This window comes from Grampus griseus (genome assembly GCF_964374135.1).
Source record: "Grampus griseus genome assembly, chromosome: 1".
In the NCBI taxonomy this organism is placed as follows: domain Eukaryota; kingdom Metazoa; phylum Chordata; class Mammalia; order Artiodactyla; family Delphinidae; genus Grampus; species Grampus griseus.
Window position 1 is genome coordinate 161139063 of NC_139017.1, and position 24080 is coordinate 161163142.

Genomic DNA, 24080 nt, shown 5'->3' on the forward strand with positions numbered 1-24080 from the left:
TTACAGAAGTAATTTTACGCTCGTTGTAAAAAATTGCAAGTATAAGCACATCTTTTTTTTAACAAGTGAAAGATCCCCTTTGGGAACCTGGACGATTCAGTCCCACTAACTCTGTGTGACGTCAGGCAAATTACCGACTGGCCCGCCCCAGCCACCCCTTCACCCCGCATTTCCCAGTTTGCAAGACATTTCTGTTGACGCTGCAATGGGATTCTTTCACCATTCCCGTGTATAGCCCCGGGGTGCGGGGAGGGTAGAGTTAAAGTGAGTGTAAATTAGGGTAACCCTGTCTTCCCAACCAGTCAAATCAATCCCCAAGTCTTGTCACTTTCTTGCGTCCACATCCCCTACACTAATCCAAACTGCCAGTTCTAACCTGTCCCAGAACAGTGACCTGCTATAGAAGGCCCTCAAGTAAACACGGATAATCCTGACAATTCGACTCCTAATCTGGGAGTGTCCCAGGCTGTAGCCTCAGTTTGATACCCATTTCTCAGAATGTGAAGCTTCTGTAGGTGGTAATTGTCATCTCCCATAGTGAAGGTCATCGCAAGTGCCTGAGGATCCATTTCTGGGGCTCCCTCTGGGTTGGTATAGGCCACCTCGGCCCTTCCTTACCAGCTTATACACCCCAAACTTGGGATGTTGGGCCCCAAAGTCAGGCACTCATGAGTCTAACGTCTTGGATCCAACCACAAGTTGCCAAATTCCAGCTTTATCCTATTCACTGCCATAGTAGTGTAGTGGTTGGGTGCTTTGGCTATAGATTTGAACAAACGGAGCCCAAATCCTAGTCCCCTCTCACTAATTATTTTGGCAGGTTATTTAAACTCTGAGACTAACGTGGATAATAACAGTGCTTACCTCATACCATGTTTGTTGTGAGGATAAAATGAGAAGTAGGGAAAAACACTTGCCCTAATGCCTGGCTTCCAGTAAGTTCTCCAACATGGCAGTTGGAGGCCTTCAAATTGTAACTGGTAACTCTTTTATTTAGTACTATTTGCCAGCCCCTGTGCTGTGCTCTTTGCTACCATTTTTAAAATTTATTTTACTGGGCTTCCCTGGTGGTGCGGTGGTTGAGAGTCCGCCTGCCGATGCAGGGGACACGGGTTCGTGCCCCGGTCTGGGAGGATCCCACATGCCGCGGAGCGGCTGGGCCCGTGAGCCATAGCCACTGAGCCTGCGTGTCCGGAGCCTGTGCTCCGCAACGGGAGAGGCCACAGCAGTGAGAGGCCCGCGTACCGCAAAAAAAAAAAAAAATTGTTTTACTTATGGAAGATTTTTAAATGTTTATTTTTAATTTAGAATGTAAGCTTTATCAGACAGGATTCCTTGTTCACGCTTTCTAATCAAATTCCCACAACCATGTCTGGGATATGGTAGGCACTGAAAAAAATTTTTTGAATTTATGTCAAACGATAAACAGTTGTCCCTTACCCCATCTATCCCTAGTCCCAACTTCCAGTCCCTTGAGGCAACCACTTCCAAATCTTTTCCCTAAAATCTGTGTATTTCTAAATAGTATACTTTCTTTCTTTTTCTTTTTCGGTATGCGGGCCTCTCACTGCTGTGGCCTCTCCCGCTGCAGAGCACAGGCTCCAGACGCGCAGGCTCAGCGGCCATGGCTCACGGGCCCCGCCGCTCCGCGGCACGTGGGATCTTCCCGGACCGGGGCACGAACCCGTGTCCCCTGCATCGGCAGGCGGACTCTCAACCACTGCACCACCAGGGAAGCCCTAAATAGTATACTTTCTATTCATTTGTAGTTCCAGATATTTTATTTATTTATTTTTAAGAAGATGTTGTGGGTAGGAGTTTATTATTTTTGGTGTGTTGCGTCTTCATTTCTGTGCAAGGGCTTACTCTAGTTGTGGCAAGCGGGGGCCACTCTTCATCGTGGTGCGCGGGCCTCTCACTATCGCGGCCTCTCTTGTTGCGGAGCACAGGCTCCAGACGCGCAGGCTCAGTAGTTGTGGCGCACGGGCCTAGTTGCTCCGTGGCATGTGGGATCTTCCCGGACGAGGGCTTGAACCCGTGTCCCCTGCATTAGCAGGCGGATTCTCAACCACTGCGCCACCAGGGAAGCCCCAGATATTTTAGGGACTGCCCCCATACATACACACTTCTCCATCTTCTGACTATAATTTGTCAAAACACTTAACATTTACATTATTATGACTTTGCAAATATTATTTATAGCTGAGCCATATGGGGTGATTACATTTGTTTTGGGGTAACCAATTCAGGTTGGAGGAGGATGGGAGAAAAGGTAAAATTGAGAATACCTGATGTGTTTGAACACAGAAAAGGGGATTTACACTTCTGATAGCGATATGAACACCGAATAAATGATACTTACGCCAAAAAACTAAGCATGTGAAAAACAAGGCAATTATTAACTACAGGGAACTTTAAAATGTTCAACGGTCATAACAGCAGAGGCTTGTGGGGCCTTTGCTATGTGCCTGAAACTGTTCTAACATATGTAAAGCACCTACAGAGAGCTTTATAACTCTTATGTTCAATACAAGGAAAAGAAACTGAGGTTCTGGGCTCGGGTGGAGGCTGATTTAAATTCTAGGCTAGTCTGTGCCACTTGGTAGCTTGGCCTCAAGCTAGACACTTGAACTCTCAGGGACTTTTTCCTGAGGGACAGCAATTCCCACTTCACAAGGCGATCAAATGAGCTATTATTGTATGCAAAGTGCTCGGCACAATGCCTGGCCCCTTTAAGTCCCAATCCACAAGAGCTGTTATTAAGGATAGGGCACTTTCAACCTGCTATATTGTCAAAAGGGAAAACTTCAGTAAATCTAATCCAACTGGACTTTTTTGGGCGGAGTGGGCGTGGGAAGAGCAGACACACAGGTGCTTCTTCACAAAGAAAATACTAAAATCAAAAGTGTGATTTTTCCCTTCTAAGAAGTCAATTTCTAATCAGGATAGTACATGCATCAAAACTAAAAGTTCAAGGAAAAAAAACAATCACAGAATACATTTTAAGTTATTTTACATCATATTCATTTTTCCAAGAGTCACTGATATGGAAGAATCCTCCTGGTGCTAGTAAAACTTTCCTGCTCTAATATACAAACCTCCTATATCAGCACTGTTCACTGTAACTTTCTGCAGTTATGGAAATGTTCTATAAATTTCTGTATTTGCATAGCCCAGAACCATAGGCGCTAGACACTTCTGACTACTGAGGACTTGAAATGTGGCTAGTGCAGCCGAGGAAGTCCATTTTACATTTTTACAAATTTAAATTAAATGTAAACAGCCACATGTAGGTACTGACCACCATACTGGACAGGTCAGCTCTATATGATTTGGTTGCTCAAATGCCTGTGAAAATCTATATCATTATGCATTAAGTTGTTACTGTGCAGTTAATCATGTTTAATCATTTATACTAGCTTTTGAAATGATACAGTACATCATTAAACTTAGCATAAGTATTTCTAGAGGTGTACTGTACTCAAAAATCTCGGTTTGGGATTAGGATATTAAAAGATCCATCCCATGTCTCACACAATATACAGTATAATTTTTTTAAAAATCCAGTGATTCCTGAAACATAAATACCTAACAAAAATCAATCAACTTTTTTTTTATTTGTCTAGAACAGCCACTGTTCCATACAAAAAACAAAAAAACAAACAAAAAAAAAACCCCAGCTGACTGGCACACACCAGGACCTCTTGACATCACTGAAGCCCTAGTCTTCACCAGGGCTACAGGCATGGGGTTATTCTGCCCATCCCAACACAGCAGGTGCTCCCTTAAAAAAGCAGGGAGCATGTAGAAAACAAGTGGCCTGTTTTATAAAACTCTAAATTTATTCAAAGTGTTAAAAGATTTCACTCTCCCCTCCAAAATACTTTACATTAAAAAAAAATCAATATTCTCTTCTATTTTTTCAGCCTCTGTACAAGCTACTGCTTCCCTTTCTGGGGACCAGTCTCTGCCCCTCCAACCCTCTTCCCTGCCCTCCCTTCACTCTCAATATTGCTGTAAGTTTGCTTATAAAGCCCTCCTTCCCCTCTCCCCGAGGTCCCGCCCTGCAGGCATAGCTTCCTTTCTGGATTTCAGGCCCTTGGCTTGCAGGTGAGGCAGGTTGGATGGGTGGGCAGACAAGGCCTGAAGGGCAGAATGCTTTGTGCTTCTGGGAGAAAGGCTGACTGGCTTTTTTCTTGATCAAGCGGAGGATCACTGTTTTTCTTTTTGCCCCATGGGCACCTGTTCAGGGCCAAATATTTGGCTTGGGGTTGCCCATGGCTGGGTAGCCCTGCCCCTTCTCCAGTTTCCCCAGGCGTAGGTCCATGACAGCTGGGTCTCAGGACGGTACCATTTGTCTGTCTGTGGGTTGTGAAGGACAGGAAGAGTGGCATGTGACTAGAGCAGGGCTTGGCAGAGCCCCGACTTCTCAGAGTATGGGCACCAAACACGCAGGAGAGGAAGTTTTGGTTTTTGATAGGCAAAACCAGGGTCAGCCAGGACCATGGGAAATAGGGATGAGGGGGAAAGGTCTAACCACATAGCTGTGGGGTCAGCAATGTTCCTTCTGATTAAACCCCCCTCCCCTCTTCCATCTATCCCACCCTCATCCTGTAGGTCCCAGGATGATTCCGGGAAAGGAGGGAAAAAAAAGAGAAGCATTCTGTTCTGCTGATGGGAAAAAGGCAGGAGATGACAGAGTACTTGGAGCTAGAAGAGGCCTGCTGGAATATGTAGACATCATGGCTTCCTTGTTCCAGGAGGGAGGTGGGGGGGCCGGAAACCAGGCCCTCAGACGCTTCATCAACTCTGTTCCTTGTCCTTGACTAGTAAGACTGTGTGCTGGCCCCCGCTGGACACAGATAAGACCACACGGTTCTCCAACTGTTTGCCTGTCATCTCCACGGGGCTCCAGACATCCTCTTCCTGTCCTGTGCCCAGCTGGTAGTTGGTGCCCATGCCCCAGGCAAAAACACGACCTACAAAGGACAGAAATACGGGCAGCTGTATCTCCAGGGTCCCAAGCCCCACCTTTCTGTAGTGTGAGAAGCCTGGCACACGAGGGTGGATTTTGGCCTGGGCCTGTGGCAGCCTGGCAACGTCCCAGCCTCCGGGCGTTAAGGGAAGATGGGAGGAAGCAAGGAGATGATGGACAAAGAAGAGCTCTGTCAACCAGAGACCGCAGTCCTTACACACTGCCAAAAACTTCTGCCTGCTCCTAGGCGTGGCATTCAAGGCCCGTCAATCACTGGCCATTTCCCAAACCCCCATATCACCTCCATTCCCAGGACCACCTGCCTTTGAGACTGCTCTGGATGCCCTCCTTTGCTTATCATAAAGGACTGAACCTTCACGGTGCAGTACAAGCCCCACTTCCTCAGGAACTCTTCCCAGATAATCCCAGGTCAAGCACCTCTGCCAGCCGGATTTCTCAAGGCCTCCATGGCTGTTCCACTCAGGCTTTGGTGACCACTTGTCCACACCCTCCTCTGCTGTACTTGCCAGGACCCCAACTACTAACCCCTCTTTCTCTAATAAAATTCTAAGTACAACCCCCTGGGAAGCCGGCACCTACTAGGTTGTAAATAAAAAGGGTCACCATGGTATAAAATGTAAACAGAAGCCTGAGTTAGGAGTCTGGAGACATGGGTTCAAGTCCTACTGCTTGTCTGGGCCTCAGTGATATATCTCCCTTTGCTGTTTTTCTCCTCTACAGAACAAATCACTTCTATTAAAATAACATGTTTACCCATTTTGTCATCAAAGCCAGAGCTTCTGACAATCAGGCCAAAAGCAACATCACCACAAACAGTGTTCTCCACACCTCAGCTCCATCTGATGGTGGACATCAGAGGCTACTGGGCACTTCGGTAAGAACCACGACCACCAGACTCCAACCAGACCGACTGTGGGCAGCCCCACTCACCATCCTTGGTCACAGCATATCCCACAGAGGCCCCACAAGCCACTGAGGAGACGGCGGGCAGCCTGGAGATGAGGGTGGGTACGCTCTTCTCCTCGGCACCTTCCCCAAGGCCCAGCCGCCCATACTCAGCCCGGCCCAGGCTGTATGCTCTTCCTGTGGAGGAGGCAGAGAGACGAGGAGTAGCAGAGGGCATGCTCCGGGTAGGCCATTTAGCACTTATATCTGTGGGAGCTGGTCCCCCATTCCTAGGGTGGTGAGGTCTGAAGTGTCCTTTTCAGTTTTGGGGGAGGCCTGGGAGAACCCCCCCCAGGCCCCTATTGAACTCACACGTGGAAGAACACCAGGACGCTGGGGGACGGGGGCGACCCTCGTGGACCCACAGCCAGCCCAGTCCATGGAGCAGGCCCAGGTTCCGAGCACCGCGATCTCCAGTGTGTGGCCAGGCCTGTGCCCAGGGAACACTCCACCTCCAACCCAGAGATGGACCAGGAGGCCCTACCTTCTGAATCCATGCAGACTGTATGGTGCTGGCCACCAGAGAAGCCCACCCAGGACTTCGTGGAGTTCTTGAAGGATGTCAGGTTCTGAGGTACAAAGCAAGATTCTGTGCCTGGGGTTCCTGGGGGAAGAGGCCAGGACAGAGCTGTCAGGCGTGAGGGTGTCCAAGGAGCTGCCTTCTTCTTCCCCTCCCAGTGTGGCCCCCACCCCACACCAGGGTATTTATATTCTCGTTTTACAGATGAGAAAACTGAGGCTCTGAGGGGTTAGGTGACCCCACCAAGGGTGCACAGTGAATGAGGGGTGGAGGCAGGACTGGAGCCCAGGTCACTCTGGGAGACCCTGGATGATGGGCTTGGGACTCACCTAGCTGATGGTAGTTGGAGAGGCCAAAGCCATATACATGGCCCTCAGAGGAGATGGCAAAGGTGAAGTAGGCACCACAGAAGGCATCCTGGAATCTGACATGGCCCCGGCTTCCCCTGGATTTCAGCATCACACACTTGGGGACCAGGAGTCGTTCTGCAGGCAGAGAGCAGGCCAGGGTCAGTGGCAGACACACACAGCCTCTCCTCTCTGCCCCATCTGTTTCTCCTTCACTGCTAAAGCCCTCGCAGGGAGGCTAGGCAGGGACTCTTGTCCCTATTATACAGAAGAGGAAACTGAGGCCAGGAGAGTCCAAGTGCCTCACTCAGACTCTCACAGCCATAGGGGTAACATTTACCTGGAACTTACCATGTGCCAGACAGTCTTTTATGCAAACTCATTTAACTTCACAACAAACCAGTGAGGTAGGTTTAGAGGTAGGTGGGTTTAGAGATGAGGAAACTATGTCCAGGGGCCCACAGCCAGTAGCTGGTAGAGCCACGATTCAAACCTGGGGTAGTCTGGCTCTAGAATCTGAGTCCTTAACTACCACCGCACGTCCACCTGATACAAGCCTGAACACAGAGAATCCCTTCTACCTCTGACCTTCACCGGGGGTGGCTTGCCAACTTGCCCCGCCAGAGGGACCTAAGCCACCTACCGAGGCCCTGCCGGCCACCACGATTAGCAAATAATTCAGGCACGCGGCCCAGTTGGCCCTGCTCCCCGCAGCCCAAAGTACAGAGGTCGCCATCAACTGTCAGCATCACCAAGTGGTCGTTTCCTGAGGGTGAGAGGAAGGCAAGGGATGCAGGGCTTGTCTGTAAGGGCCAAGGCTGGGCCAGCCCCCCAAAAAGGTTCTCCAACTCCTGCCCAGAGTGAGTACCTGCAGACTCACCTGAGGCCACCTTCACCACGGGCGTACTCAGCTGCACCTGCACAGGCACCATGCTCTTTTTCATGGGCTCCAAGAGCCCGATCACACCATTATTGTCCTGGAAGGGAGGGGCGGAAGAGTTTTCAGCCAGTTCTTCCTGCCTCATACCAGTCAGATCCAGCTTTGCAGTCAGCCACGGAGCTGTCTGGTGAAGGGCACTGGTGCCAGATGGAGATGGAGAAGTGGGCAGGAGCCAGGCCACATAGTGCAATACTTACGAATGAAATCATACATGGTCTGTGATTTGCATTAAAATAACAAAGGAGTTGGGGAACGGAAGGGAGTAAAGATGAAACAAGTTTGGTCATAAGCTGATAATTGTTGGGGCAAGCAGATAGAGTTCAATATAGTATTCTGCTTACTTTTATGTGTTTGAAATTATCAATAAAAAAATTTAAAACCAGCCCCAATGAGGAAACATCAGATTCCTTTATTTTTGACATTTCAAAATAAATTGAATACTAAAGTACCAAAAACAATTTTAACGCTGTATCTGCTTTTTAAACCACACTCTCCTGTCCTGGAAGTTCTGAGATGTGCCCCCAAGCCCCTGAGAAGTGTGGAAGAAGGCTGGGAAGGCGGGGGGGAGGTTGAAGGCAGGGAGATGGGTCAGTAGGCTTCCTGGCTTAGCCTCAGCCCAAAGGCATCCTTGACCCACCCCTTTCCCAAGACGCACACATCATAACATCAGAGTCCAGGGAACAGCAGTGGTGTGGACAGGCCTGGATGAAGAAGCCAGAAACCTGGGTCTGGGCCCAAGCTCTGCCCAGGGCCTTGATTTCCCCAGTAAGTAAAACAGGGGTCTCATGATGGGTTATCTTTGGGGCCCCACCAGTTAATTCTGCCCACCAGCCCCCATGACGTCTTCCAGACCCAGTCTTACCCGGAAGGAGCCCCAAAGGAAGACACGGCCATCCTCGGTGAGGGCCGCTGTGTGACTGTCTCCTGCTGACACCTGTACCACCTTCTCTTGCAGTTCCACTTTCCCAGGGACCATCTCTGAGCCCTCCACTGATGTGTCCCTTCCCAGGGCACCCTCATCATTGCAGCCGAAGGAGTAGACCTGTGCCCAGGATGCCCCCATTAGTGCAAGGCCTGGCCTCTCCGTCCGTTCTTGTTTAGGCCAATCCCTGCTTGTCTAGCCAGCTCCATCTCCACAGAGTAATGCGTGTGGTTCAAAGCTCCTTCCCCAGGCCCCCTACTAACCCCAGGCCCTGTCCCATCCTGTGCCACGCCCAACCTACCTGGCCACTTTTGCTTAGACACACAGTGTGCATGCCCCCAGCCTCAGCTTGCACGATGTCCTCTAGAATGGGCACCAGGGCTGGCTTCTTCCTCTCCATCACATTCTCGCCCAGCCCCAGCTGGCCCACGTCGCCCTGGCCCAGCGTCAGCACCAAACCCGGTTCTGTGTTGTGGGACCTATGTGAGACTGAGGGGTGAAGGAGACAGCCCCTGAGTGTGTAGGATGATGGGAGAGAGAAGAGGTCACTGCACAGGCTCTGTGATCACACAGACCTGGGTTCAAGCCCCTGCCCTGCCACAGACCATCTGACCTCTCCAAGCCTAAGTTTCCTCATCTGTGAAACGAGGATAACAAAAGTACTTATCTCATAGGGTTTTTGTGCAGATTAAAAACCGATCACATTATTAATGTGAGTGGAAGGAAATGGAAACGAGACACTCAATATCGGCAAATGAATCTTGGTGGAGAGGGCTAAAGAACAGTGGGGACACAAGCTAGTTTTCCTGATAGGTTGTTCTTGGTCGGGAACCATACTATCAGGGCATAATAACGTCTACCCCTTTACCGACTGCTTACTAGTGTTAGACTGCCTTGCAGCCCCTCACATTATGCTAGAGACCTTCCATTCTTAGGATCCCACTTTACAGAAAAGGGAACAGAGTCTCAGAGAAGGTCACAGAATAATTAGTAGAGTTTGCAGTGCATCCTCAGGCTGTGACTTAACCCCTGGACATAGGTACACTGACCCCCACTCCGCTCCTATGTGGGAGCGGACAGGCAGCTGAAAAGGAAGGGGTAGGAGTTAAGAGCCCGCACAGGCTTTTGCAGAGAGGAACACGCCAACCAGTGTGCGGCACAGGGCCATCTGGTGGCCAACAGCGACCGCCCGTAGCCCCGGACAGCCAATGGCGTCCAGCCCCTCCCCCTGGGGGTGTGGCCAGGCTGCCAGGTCTGCTGCGGCTGCGCAGAGGGTGCGGGTGTGCTGGGCAAGCAGCCACCTGGTCGGGCTTTCTGGTCAGGAGGGCTCGGCCCGCAGGCACCTTGGCAGGAGCGGGCGCCTGGAACGCGGCGGGAGGCAACGACCCTCACTGCCTGGTTACCAGGGTCTGCAAAAGACAGACAGTGTCTGAGTGTGGGTCCATATTCCCCCCTCCCAGATTGGGGGTGGCTCTCTCTCCTCCCTGACTCCCTCCAGGGTCCAAGGAGAGAGGAGACCACAGCCACCTCCCTCCAGTGCTACCAGGACATGATCTCATTTTCCTCAGGACAGCCCAGTGAGGTTGCCCATTTTATGAATGGGGTAGTAGTCCAAGCTCAGTGAGGTTAGTGATTTGCTCAAAGCTATATGTAGCTAGAAAGTGGCAGAGCCAGGACTTGAACCCAGTCTGGAGGTCAATGGTCTTAACCATGATGCATTACTGCCTGGGGCAAAGCCCTAGGGTCTAGTTTTTTGCCAGTATCTGAGTGCTTTTAGGCAAGTCTCTGCCCCTTTAAGATTCCCAGAGGGTGGGATTCAGTGAGCTACAGGAGACTCTCCAGCTGGGTGGAGTTCCTGGACTTCCAGGCCCCTCAGCTTCAAATCTCAGGGAGCCCAGTTCCAGATTCTGGGGGTGCCAAGAGGCCACCCATACTGAAGTAGAGGCCAAGGCCAACTTACCCTTCACCTTCTTGCTTTTGGGGAGGGCATCTTCGGGGGGTGACCTTCTCTTAGTTATACGCTTGGGTGGCATCTTCCTGTCCTGAAAAACCCAGGCAAATACTCCATGTCAGAAATGGCAATCATTTTCCTGCTCTAATTAGGCAATATTCATCAAAAACTCTAAAAAAAAAAGTGAGAAGAAATGCCCAGCAATTCCACTTCTCAGAATTTATCTGAGAAGAACCAAATAATAAATACACCCAAAGATTAGGATCCACAAATATTCTCTACTGTATTCTTCATAACATTAAAAAAACAACAAAAAATGGAGCAACCCATACACTCAGGAGTAGGGGACTGGCTAGATAATATGTGGTATATTGATGATAAAACAGGACGAAGCCATTAAAAGTGATGCTTTCAGAGATTTATTTACTGAATCATTGCCAAGTAATATAAACAGATTGAAAAACAGCCCATCATCCTATTTGTGGAAAAGAAAAAGCATACACATATAAAAATGTGTGGAAGGAAATACATTCAATATTGATAATGGTAACCTCTGGAAAATGGGATTATGGACAACTTCTACTTCTTTCTTTGTAGTTTACCTATATTATCGAAGCTACAAGAAACATTACATGTATTTTTAAAATTTTATTATAAAAAATTAAAACATTGAAGAACATTAAGTGAAGTATCCCTCACAACTCCTCCCAACCCCAACATAACCACTAGTAACTTTGGTTATACATAACTGCCATAATCAGACCACACATACACAAAGCTGTTCTCATTAAATAAAAGCACACCAAACCATCTGTGCCCTTTGATCCAAAATGCCACCACTCCTGGGAGGAACTTGGCTTTCCTCTAAGCAGTCCAACAAGAGACAAACACTGTATACACACTCACACAAACAGACGGTGTTACAAAAGGGGGAAAGGAAATCACCTATGGGTGACAAGAAGGGCTGTTGCACCTAGCACGATCCCGGGCAGCTGAAAGCCTCAGCCCTGAGCCCTTCACTCCTTAAACTAACTGCTGCTGCCTTGTCTCCTCAAGACCTCTGAGAACTGACTTTCTCCGCGGCTATATCAATTCCAATCCAGCCCAAATTGTGTCGAAAGCCTTTTCTCCCCCACATAAGCAGCTTTGGAAATAAATCTTTATTGAGCCCTGGTCTTTAAGGTTGTGAAAGACAGTTCAGTTGTCTAAGCCTCAGGCTCCCAAACTCTAATGAGGGCAATTCGCAGCTACCCAGATGCAAAAGTGGTAGACTAGCAAGTGGTGGTTAAGAGGAGCCAGAATATGTGCTCAGCTGCTTTCTAGCTGTTTGACCTTGGACAAAGTTATTTAATCTCTTCATGATTCAGTTTCCTCCTCAGTAAAACGGGGATAATAATAGTACTCACACCCTGTTGTGATGTCTATGACTAATTGAGCTAATACTGTAAAAGTAATAACATAGTAAGTGCTCAATAAATCAATGCTGGTGTTATAACACCTAGGGTCTGTCCCAGGTGCTGCTCAGGCACAGCTCTAATCTAATCTAACCCACCTCTCCTCCATTCTACGGAAAAGGGATGCAGACTCTACCCAAGGCTACAAATGGAAAGAGAACTCCAAGAGACCTTCTCAGGCTCCTCTGTGGGCCTAAACAGCACCCCATTCTTCCTCCCTCCCTCCCTTCCTTTCTTCCAGTAGGTCCTAGAGCCTCAGCCTCTCCAGCTCCGCATTCCATGGTATATGAACACAAAGGGAGTGGCCTGGAATTTCCAGGCCATTTCTGCTGACTATCCTGGGGGAAGAGAACAAAGTACCGAAGATGGCGAAATAGCCAAAGGCCTACAATCCGTCAAGGCTGTGTAGGTTGAGCCTCTGCAGGTTGAGCTTCTACAGGTTGTGACTGGCCCAGTTTTGACTCTGTTGAGGCAGTTCTGTGTTTCACCCAACTTCTACTCTCCCGGGGTTGAACTCCTCCCCTCCAAGTAGCCTCTTTGAAACCCCTTTTCCCACATTAGAAATGCACATTCCTTAGGATAAAGGGAATTGGATTCATCTGCCAGAGCTGTGGTTTGTTCAACCCTGCTTCTGTGACCATGGTTGACCTCTATGGAAGCTTTTTTTTTTTTAAATTTATTTATTTTATTTATTTACTTTTGTCTGCGTTGGGTCTTCGTTGCTGCGCGCGGGCTTTCTCTAGTTGCGGCGAGCAGGGGCTACTCTTTGTTGCGGTGCGCGGGCTTCTCATTGCAGTGGCTTCTCTTGTTGCAGAGCATGGGCTCTAGGCGCACGGGCTTCAGTAGTTGTGGTACGCGGGCTTAGTTGCTCCGCGGCATGTGGGATCTTCCCAGACCAGGGTTCGAACCTGTGTCCCCTGCATTGGCAGGCAGATTCTCAACCACTGCGCCACCAGGGAAGTCCCTCTCTAGCAGCTTTAACCTCTCTGAGCTGTACCCTCATCTGTAAAAAGGGAGGCAATGACCACTTCCAGGGCTGTTGTCAAGACTAAATGAAGCACTTCCCTGCTGGTGCAGTGATTAAGAATCCGCCTGCCAATGCAGGGGACACGGCTTCGATCCCTGGTCCGGGAAGATCCCACATGCCGTGGAGCAACTAAGCCCGTGCGCCACAACTACTGAGCCTGTGCTCTAAAGCCTGCAAGCCGCAGCTACTGAGCCCACGTGCCACAACTACTGAAGCCCGTGTGCTTAGAGCCCGTGCTCCGTAACAAGAGAAGCCACCGCAATGAAAAGCCCACACACCACAACAAAGACTAACCCCCGCTTGCCGCAATCAGAGAAAGCCCGCGCCCAGCAACGAAGACCCAGCACAACCAAAAAAAAAAAAAAAAAAAGACTGAATGAAATGTTTGTAAAGGACTTTGGAGTGCCAAGCACACAGTAAGTACTCAATACGTGGCAGCATGTACTCATTCATTCCATGAATGCCTATTACCACTGCCAGGTGTAGCAAGGAAAAAGAAAACTAACCCTCTCCCTGTTCTCATGGAGCTTAATTCTAGTGGGAAAGACACACACACACACAGAGTATTATTACAGATGGTGTTGTGTGAAGGATAGGCAAGGCACAACACTGTAAACGTACTTAATGCCACTGAACTATATACAATTAAAAATGGTTAAAATGGTCAATTTTATGTTATGTGTGTTTTACCTCAGTAAAAAAAAAAAAAGCGAGAAAAACTGGGACAGGGGAGGAGATATAGGTCAGATAGGTAACATTTGGGCTAAGGCTTGAAATACTAGCAACAGAAAGCTAGCAGGGGAAGACCCGGACAAAAGCATGTGATGTGCTCAGGAACCTGGGGAGGCCAGCAGGGCTGTAGGTGGACAGCGATGGATCACATGGCACAAGGGGAGCAGGCAACGGATCGTACAAGGCCTAGTAGGGAAAACAGAAGAGTTTTAAGAAAAATGTCTTAACGATTGTTCTGGCTACTGTAGAGAAAATGCAGTGGTTTGGAAGAGGAGGAGATTGCAGGCATCCAAATGAGAGAAGTCACCGACTTGATTTGGTCTGAGGCAAGAGAGAAAAGTAGACAAAACAGATCAATTTAGGAGACAGGCTTGCTTTGCTGGCGGATTAGATGTGGGGAATGAGGGTGAGGGAGGAAGCCAGAATGACTTTTTCATCCTAAAATACCCAGCCTCCCTGATCCCCCATGAACTTGGCCAAACACAAGGACCCCCAGGCTTTGGCTTAAGTGAATAAGTAGATGGTCGACTTCCAGTTACTGAGAACACTGTGGGACAAACAGGAGAGGAGAGACTGAGAGGTCCACCTCACCAGGCGTTTTTGTTAAGTGTGAAGTGCGTGGGAGCAGACCAAGAAGGGATGTTAGGTAGGCAGAGCTGGATGGGTTAAGGAGTGTGGGACGTAACAGGTATCCACTGTTTCTTGTACCCCTGGCCAGGTTGCCAGCCAGTTCACTGTGTCCAGGGCCCTGTCCCGCCAAGGGCATATTTCCCGTCAGTTCATCAGAATGACCTGTACCAGTTAGCTGTGCTGGGGAGGGAGACTGTGTAGTAGCATGGAAAAGTACTTACAGCCAGAAGTGAGAAAAAAGGGAACAGAATAATATCAGCACATTGCTGCTGATGTTGGGTTGACCTGTGGGCAAGGCCTGGGGTGGAGAAAAATAAAGGCTATATGAGGTATTTGGTGTCATGGGTCATTAACCAAAAAAAAAAAAAGTGTTAGTGTGGGTTGGAACAGACCCAGGCAATATCTCCTTAGCCACCTGTGTTTTGGGCTAATATTCTGGGGCATCTCACTGCAAGCTAACCACACTGATCCCACTTTACAGACGAGGAAACCGAGGCTCAAAAAGGTAAAGTGTCTTACCCAAGACTGGACGAGGAAATCAAGATCTGTACCAAGTACCTAGTCACTCAGACCCCAGGGCTGGTGCCCCTACCTACTTCCTCCCCACACTCCCCAGTCCCTCAGCCTGTCTGAGAACTCTCCCTCATACTCTCTCCCCCAGAAAAGACAGAAGATTGTCTCTCATCTCCCTACTGCCCACCCCCGTCGCCATCCCGCTCTACAAGCCATTCATGATCTTTTTAAACCTCAAACCTGAAACAAGCTGCTTCCTTGCTCAGACTCCTCAGTGGCGCCCTCTGCCCACATTTCTTAACCTGGTACTAAAGACCCCCAGGGTCTAATACTAACACTTTTGGCCTCCTACCTTATCTGTCACATCGTCCCTTCTCTTCTCACACAATCTTAGACTGCCTACTATTCTCTCCATACCACGTGCATCTCTGTACCATCCCATCCCTAGAAGACTAGAAGAAGTTCTGCTCAAAGTCACCTCCATTGGTAAGCCACCTCTGATCCCTCTCTCAATCCTAAAGGAATCATTCTCACAGAGAAATTAGGGCAGACTTTTAGATCACGATTATTTAAATTTACCTGTCTATCCACCATATCAATCTGCTCCTTAAAATGAGTCTCTCTGGGACACTAGTCTCGCCTACTTTCCACATGCCAACAACCTTTAACTTCTCACAACAAGCTGAAGAAGGCACTGTCACTCCTATTTCACAGTTGAGGGAACTGAGGCTCAGAGAAGTCAATTTACTTGCTTAAGTTCATACCATCAGAAAGGAGAGCCAGGAATAGAATCCAGGTATACCTGATAATTAAAAACAAAAACAAAACAAGAATGGTCGGCTAAAGGCAGGCCGTGATCCAGGCAGGGGTCAAGGCAGCCTGGACAGGCCTCCCCAGGATCCTCTATGAGCTTGGCCAAAGGCAAGGAGCAGAGGGCAGCAGCCTGCTGAGGGGGACAGGATAGTGAGAGCAGAGAGGAGCTCGGAGGCGGCTAGGGCCTGGGAGGGTGGGCCACGTGGGTGACAAATCTGCTGAAAGATGTATGGAAGGACGACGGGTACAACTCCATGCTGTGGTGAAGAGAGCACTGGCTTTCAAGTCCAACACACCTGAGTTCCCTTTGAGCCTGACAGTCTTCATCTCTCAAAGAGAGCACTCCAGGCACTGCAGGGTGCTGCTGTGAGCAATCGCCGAGGCAGGGTGGAAGATGAGAGGGCACCTTCTAAAACGTGGAGCCCTGTACCCATGACCCACCTGCATATCCTCTACCGTACACATCAGTCCTTTGACAGACTCCCTCTCTAACCGCTCTGGGTGTGTTTTCTTAGCCAGACACGGAGTACCTGGGCTAAGAATAAGTAGTAGTCTTTTGTCCCTACCCTGCACTCCCCAACAGACAAACACAGCTTCCATCTTCAAGGAGTTTACAGTCTGGGAGAAGAGTGAGATACAATCCAGTAAGTCAGATACAGAGACAACTTCCACCAATAGGCACCTAAGGTGTGCCAGCCTCTCCTAGAACATTCACACCTGCCCTTGGAGGTGTGATCATCCTGGCTTTACAGATAAGAAAGTAGAGGCTCAGAGGAAGGTGCCCCAGGCCACACAGAGGTGGGATGACAGCCCAGGTCTCCCAACCACTCACCACTAGGACGAGAGCATCCCCCCTCCCCACTTCTCTCTGGGCCTCAGTTTCCTCATTTGGTGAATGAAGGCACAGCAGACTAGACAGTCTACCAGGGCCGTGGTGTTCCTGCAGTGACCTGCTGTGACCTCATCTCTGCAAAGGGAGACAGAGCCCTCTCTGACCACAGCAGCTGTCCCCACCCACCCCGACATCAGGAGACAGACACTTGCCCACCAGACGCAATGGCTAAAGAATCTCTTTGTGAGAAAAGTCCCCAGGAGGGATGGAAAAAGATATTCCATGCAAATGGAAAGCAAATAAATCTGGAGCAGCAATACTCATATCAGATAAAATAGACTTTAAAATAAAGAATGTTACAAGAGACAAGGAAGGACACTACATAATGATCAAGGAATCAATCCCAGAAGAAGATATAACAATTATAAATATATATGCACCCAACAGAGGAGCACCTCAATACATAAGGCAACTGCTAACATCTATAAAAAAGGAAATCGACAGTAACACAATAATAGTTGGGGAATTTAACACCTCACACCAATGGACAGATCATCCAAACACAAAATTAATAAGGAAACACAAGCTTTAAATGACACAATAGATGAGATAGATTTAATTGATATTTATAGGACATTCCATCCAAAAACAGCAGATTACACTTTCTTCTCAAGTGCACACGGAACATTCTTCAGGATAGATCCCACCTTGCATCACAAATCAAGCCTCGGTAAATTTAAGAAAATTGAAATCATATCAAGCATCTTTTCGGACCACAATGCTATGAGATTAGAAATTAATTACAGGGAAAAAAACACAAACACGTGGAGGCTAAACAATACGTTACTAAATAACCAAAAGATCACTGAAGAAATCAAAGAGGAAATCAAAAAATATCTAGAGACAAATTACAACGAAAACACGATGATCCAAAACCAATGGGATGCAGCAAAAGCAGTTCTAAGAGGGAAGTTTATAGCAATACAAGCCTACCTCAAGAAACAAGAAAAATCTCAAATGAACAATCTAACCTTACAGCTAAAGGAACTAGAGAAAGAAGAATAAACAAAACCCAAAGTTAGTAGAAGGAAAGAAATCATAAAGATCAGAGCAGAGGGCTTCCCTGGTGGCGTAGTGGTTGAGAGTCCACCTGCCGATGCAGGGGACACGGGTTCATGCCCCGGTCTGGGAAGATCCCACATGCCGTGGAGTGGCTAGGCCCGTGAGCCATGGCCACTGAGCCTGCGCGTCTGGAGCCTGTGCTCCGCAACGGGAGATGCCACAACAGTGAGAGGCCCGCGTACCGCAAAAAAAAAAAAAGATCAGAGCAGAAATAAATGAAATAGAAACGAAGAAAACAACAGCAAAATGAATAAAACTAAAGGCTGGTTCGTTGAGAAGATAAACAAAATTGATAAACCTTTAGCCAGATTCATCAAGAAAAACAGGGAGAGGACTCAAGTCAATAAAATTAGAAATGAAAAAGGAGAAGTTACAACAGACACCGCAGAAATACAAAGCATCCTAAGAGACTACTACAAGCAACTCTATGCCAATAGAATGGACAACCTGGAAGAAATGGACAAATTCTTAGAAAGGTATAACTTTCCAAGACTGAACCAGGAAGAAACAGAATATATGAACAGACCAATCACAAGTAATGAAATTGAAACTGTGATTAAAAATCTTCCAACAAACAAAAGTCCAGGACCAGATGGCTTCACAGCTGAATTCTATCAAACATTTAGAGAAGAGCTAACACTCATCCTTCTCAAACTCTTCCAAAAAATTGCAGAGGAAGGAACACTCCCAAACTCATTCTATGAGGCCACCATCACCCTGATACCAAAACCAGACAAAGATACTACAAAAAAAAAAAATTACAGACCAATATCACTGATGAGTATAGACGCAAAAATCCTCAGCAAAATACTAGCAAACAGAATCCAACAACACATTAAAAGGATAATACACCATGATCAAGTGGGATTTATCCCAGGGATGCAAGGATTCTTCAATATACACAAATCAATCAATGTGATACACCATATTAACAAATTGAACAAGAAAACCCATATAATCATCTCAGTAGATGCAAAAAAACCGTCTGACAAAATTCAACTCCCATTTATGATAAAAACTTTCCAGAAAGTGGGCATAGGGGGAACCTACCTCAACATAATAAAGGCCATATACGACAAACCCACAGCAAACATCATTCTCAATGGTGAAAAACTGAAAGCATTTCCTCTAAGATCAGGAACAAGACAAGGATGTCCATTCTCACCACTATTATTCAGCATAGTTTTGGAAGTCCCAGCCACGGCAATCAGAGAAGAAAAAGAAATAAAAGGAATACAAATTGGAAAAGAAGAAGTCAAACTGTCACTGTTTGCAGATGACATGATATTATACATAGAGAATCCTAAAGATGCCACCAGAAAACTACTAATCAATGAATTTGTAAAGTTGCAGGATACAAAATTAATGCACAGAAATCTCTTGCATTCCTATATACTCACAACAAAAGATCAAAAAGAGAAATTAAGGAAACAATCCCATTCACCATTGCAACAAAAAGAATAAAATACCTAGGAATAAACCTACCTAAGGAGGTGAAAGACCTGTACTCAGAAAACTATAAGACACTGATGAAAGAAATCAAAGATGACACAAACAGATGGAAAGATATACCATGTTCTTGGATTGGAAGAATCAATATTGTGAAAATGACTATACTACCCAGAGCAATCTACAGATTCAATGCAATCCCTATCAAATTACCAGTGGCATTTTTTACAGAACTAGAACAAAAAATCTTAAAATTTGTATGGAGACACAAAGACCCCAAATAGCCCAAGCAGTCTTGAGGGAAAAAAACGGAGCTGGAGGAATCAGACTCCCTGACTTCAGACTATACTACAAAGCTACAGTAATCAAGACAATATGGTACTGGCACAAAAACAGAAATATAGATCAACGGAACAGGATAGAAAGCCCAGAGATTAACCCACACACCTATGATCAACTAATCTATGACAAAGGAGGCAAGGATATACAATGGAGAAAAGACAATCTCTTCAATAAGTGGTGCTGGGAAAACTGCACAGCTACATGTAAAAGAATGAAACTAGAACACTCCCTAACACCATACACAAAAATAAGCTCCAAATGGATTAGAGGGCTTCCCTGGTGGCACAGTGGTTGAGAGTCCACCTGCCGAGGCAGGGGACACGGGTTCATGCCCCGGTCCGGGAAGATCCCACATGCTGCAGAGCGGCTGCACTCGTGAGCCATGGCCGCTGAGCCTGTGCGTCCGGAGCCTGTGCTCCGCAACGGGAGAGGCCACAACAGTGAGAGGCCCGGGTATCGCAAAAAAAAAAAAAAAAAAAAAAATGGACTAGAGACCTAAACATAAGACTGGACATTATAAAACTCTTAGAGGAAAACATAGGAAGAACACTCTTTGACATAAATCACAGCAAGATCTTTTTTGATCCACCTCCTAGAGTTATGGAAATAAAACCAAAAATAAACAAATGGGACCTAATGAAATTTAAAAGCTTTTGCAAAGCAAACTACAAACAAGACGAAAAGACAACCCTCAGAATGGGAGAAAATATTTGCAAACGAATCAATGGACAAAGGATTAATCTCCAAAATATATAAACAGCTCATGCAGCTCAATGTTAAAAAAACAAACAGCCGAATCAGAAAATGGGCAGAAGACCTAAATAGACATTTCTCCAAAGAAGACATACAGATGGCCAAGAAGCACATGAAAAGCTGCTCAACATCACTAATCATTAGAGAAATGCAAATCAAAACTACAATGAGGTATCACCTCACACCAGTTAGAATGGGCATCATCAGAAAATCTACAAACAACAAATGCTGGAGACGGTGTGGAGAAAAGGGAACCCTCTTGCACTGTTGGTGGGAATGTAAATTGATACCGCCACTACGGAGAAAGGTATGGAGGTTCCTTAAAAAACTAAACATAGAATTACCATATGACCCAGCAATCCCACTACTGGGCATATACCCTGAGAAAACCATAATTCAAAAAGACACATGCACCCCAATGTTCACTGCAGCACTATTTACAATAGCCAGGTCATGGAAGCAACATAAATTCCCATCGACAGATGAATGGATAAAGATGTGGTACATATACGCTATGGAATATTACTCAGCCATAAAAAGGAAGGAAATTGGGTCATTTGCAGACACGTGGATGGATCTAGAGACTGTCATACAGAATGCAGTAAGTCACAAAGAGAAAAACAAGTATCAGATATTAACGCATATATGTGGAACCTAGAAAAATGGTACAGATGAACCGGTTTGCAGGGCAGATATAGAGACACAGATGTAGAGAACAAACTATGGACACCAAGGGGGGAAAGTGGTGGGGGGAGTGGTGGTGGGGGGATGAATTGGGAGGTTGGGATTGACATGTATACACTAATATGTATAAAATACAGAATAAGACGCTGCTGTATAACAAAATAAATAAAATAAAATTCAAAAAAAAAAAAAAGAAAGTCCCCAGGAGGGAAGGGAGGAGAGAGGCTCATCTGTCAACAAACATTTGCTGAGCTCCTGCCTCATGTCAGGCACAGAGCTGGTAGACTTCACCCAGGAACTCCTTACTGGAGGATCCCCCTTACATAGAGAGCTGAGCCTCGGCTTAAGTGCGTTCATTTTTCCCAGGAGAAAGGGGCCACAGCTTCCACCAGATGTTACAACCACAGCTTTACGGAAATAATAGGGTATTAGTAATCCTCACCACAAGCCTCTTATCTTCACCTTACAGGTAAGGGAAACAAGGCCCATGGGGATTGGGTGGGTGGCCCAAGGGTACCCAACTAGGAAGTTGCCAAGCTGAACACTATTCCTGCTCTTGGGATGTTTTCGCCAACAGGAGCATGTAGAACTCCTAGTTCATCTTTCCAGACTCCATTCTGATGCCCTTTTTGGGTGAAACCATCGCTGCCTTCTCCACCCCACCCAGTGCTCCTTGGTCTTGCACTCCAGACCTTTTGAGACCCAGCCCCTGCAGGAATATCTTGCTCTTCCCCTCCTTGTACCCTGTGCTCCAACCAAACACCGTGGTACCCCTGATGATAACATTCAACTACACCTTCATGCTTTTGCATGTGCTGTGTTCCCTGCCAGGATCACCCTAACCCCGCCCATCCTCAGTCTGCCTGGATAACTCCATTGTTCCTTCAAAACCCGGGCCAAGAATAACCTCGGCTGGAAAGCCATACCTAACCCTCCTGCGCAGCCTTGGGTGAACCTCCGAGTTCCCCTCCACACTCCGTACACTCAGCTTCTGCTGGGGCACCCAAGTCACACTTGGTTGGCGCACCTCTGTTAATATCCGCCAGCAGCGCCCCGGATCCACGGGCACACTTCAGGGATCGCCCTGGATCGTAAGTGTGGCCCCACATGGGCCTCCCCAGGGAGACCGCGAGCTCCGCCAAGGCCACACGGGGCCCTCTCACCATGTTCCCCAGCCTTGCACACGCGGCACGGAGTGGACAGCCAGTAAATAATCTGTTGACAGATGAGTTGGTGCGGAGTTCCCGGCACACCTCTCCAACCGGTCAACAGTCATCGTGACGGTGCCTGTTGACGCTGAGATTTCGCTCTCCGCGTAGACCCTCAGCAGCCTACCCTCCTAAAAGCAGACCCTCGCCGGACAGGGTTCCGCCCCACTCTGCAAACCGCATTCTCCAAACCAGTGCTAGACTTAATCACTTTCCCGCTCCGGAAACGCGGCCCCGCCGGAGCTGCCGCCCCGGCCCGGGAGGCGCGCTGGTCGGCGCCCCGCTGGCGGGAGGTCACCGCGGCCGCGCGCAACCTGGCCGGCCGCGCTAGGGCCGTTTGAATCTCCCGCCCCCGCGGGCGGCGCGGGCCAGGCGTGCGAGGCGCGGCTGCAGAGGGGCCGCGCGGCCCTCGCTCGGGCGAGGCGGGGCCCGGCAGGCTCCGGGGGGCCCCGCGGGGCCGGAGACTCGCGCGCCCGCACCTCTCAGCCACTCGGCTTCACGTGGCGCCGGCGCCGCGCGACACGGGCGCGCGCAGGCAACGGGCCCGACCCGCCGCCGACCGCCGGTGCCCGCGCGCCGCCCTCCGCTCCGACCCTCCGCGCGTGACGGGCGCGACCTACCTCGCTGCAGGTCGGCCACAAGGAACTCCTCCGCTCCCCGGCCCGGCCGCGAACTGCCCCAGAGCATGCGCTCTACAGGCCTCCGGCCCCGACCCCGGGCCAGAAAAGAAAACAAAGAGCCCGGCGGCCCCTGGCGGCCGCCCCGGGAAGTGCGAGTGGCGCGCTCTGGCTAAGGCGCTCCTAACCAGGCTCTCTCCGCCCTGGCAAGGGTACAGTGGGTGTGTATTTTGAAGACCCCAAATTGGGACAAGAGGACTGACAACCAGAAAGACTACTTGAAATCAAGGTTTGTTTGGGAGAATCTAGTGTGGAAGGGACTGTACGGACAAAAGAGATTCGGATCCTCCCTGCTCTCAAGAGGCTCTCCATCAGAGAAAGATGAGAAATAGGACTATCAGCAACTACTCAGGGTGTGACAACGGTACGCACAAGGTTATCTGGCTCAGCCGGGGCTTAACAAAGGCTTTCCAGGTTAAGCCTAAAACGGCCGGGCATCCTAGGAGAAGCATCCCGTGCACTGACAGGGAGCGATGGGAGCCTGTGGTGGTTATGGGAAACTGCCAAGGTCTGACTGGGGCAGAGGGTGCCATGCGGAGGAACTGGAGAGGGAGAGACAGACCATGGCTTCAGGGTATTGTCTAAGGAGGCAGCCTCTTCCCTGGGGAAATGGGGAACTATGGAACGGATTTAAGCACGTGAGTGACAGAAGCAGAGTTTTGTTTTAGAACAAAATGGAGAATGCAGAGAATGGACTTGGGGGAAGGGGAAACCAAGGGTGGGGGAGGGAGGCCAGACAAAAAAGATGAGGGTGTGAACTGAGGTTGGGAGCTAGTGATGGAAAACAGGCGCCAAGCCGACTACCCTGTCTTGTTAACACACTCCACTCCTTCTTCAGGACAGGATACAAACAGTTCTTCAGGATTTCAAGTTCCCTGTGGTGACCTTTCAGGGCTTTTGATTGTGTCTGGGGGTTTCCCAGGTCAAAGGCGTGGCCTCTGCAGAAGGATATTTTCTCTATTTCATGTTGATTCTGACTCTGAAGGTCATTCTATCATACCTGAACTCTAGATAGACACTTTTTTTTTTTTTTTTTTTTTTTTGCGGTACGCGGGCCTCTCACTGTTGTGGCCTCTCCCGTTGCAGAGCACAGGCTCCGGACGCGCAGGCTCAGCGGCCATGGCTCACGGGCCCAGCCGCTCCACGGCATGTGGGATCTTCCTGGACCGGGGCACGAACCCGTGTCCCCTGCATCGGCAGGCAGACTCTCAACCACTGCGCCA

At 48.5% G+C, this 24080-nt stretch overlaps 1 protein-coding gene across 2 annotated transcripts; it reads right to left on the minus strand.

Moving 5' to 3' along the window:
* Window positions 1-3054: 3054 nt before the first annotated feature.
* Window positions 3055-22858, minus strand: RCC1 (regulator of chromosome condensation 1). Of its 2 annotated transcripts, XM_082671772.1 has the most exons (11): window positions 22801-22858; window positions 10631-10712; window positions 9972-10079; window positions 8972-9159; window positions 8611-8790; window positions 7689-7785; window positions 7452-7574; window positions 6791-6946; window positions 6426-6545; window positions 5927-6079; window positions 3055-4979 (listed from the first exon to the last, which is right to left on the minus strand). In XM_082671772.1, the coding sequence occupies exons 2-11, from the start codon at window positions 10701-10703 to the stop codon at window positions 4804-4806; spliced, it is 1374 nt and encodes a 457-aa protein (XP_082527898.1). In that variant the 5' UTR covers window positions 10704-10712; window positions 22801-22858; the 3' UTR covers window positions 3055-4803. The 2 variants fall into 2 exon arrangements, with proteins under 2 accessions (XP_082527898.1, XP_082527899.1); XM_082671773.1 differs by lacking the exon at window positions 9972-10079 and having other exon boundaries at window positions 22801-22836.
* Window positions 22859-24080: the final 1222 nt, after the last annotated feature.

Coding starts and splice junctions, on each gene's coding strand:
- RCC1 (XM_082671772.1), bottom strand. CDS start 10,703: ATGCCACCCAAGCGTATAACTAAGAGAAGGTCACCCCCCGAAGATGCC. Junction 10,080..10,630: donor CAAAAGCAAGAAGGTGAAGG/GTAAGTTGGCCT, acceptor TGTCTTTTGCAG/ACCCTGGTAACCAGGCAGTG. Junction 6,947..7,451: donor TGGTGGCCGGCAGGGCCTCG/GTAGGTGGCTTA, acceptor CTCTGCCTGCAG/AACGACTCCTGGTCCCCAAG.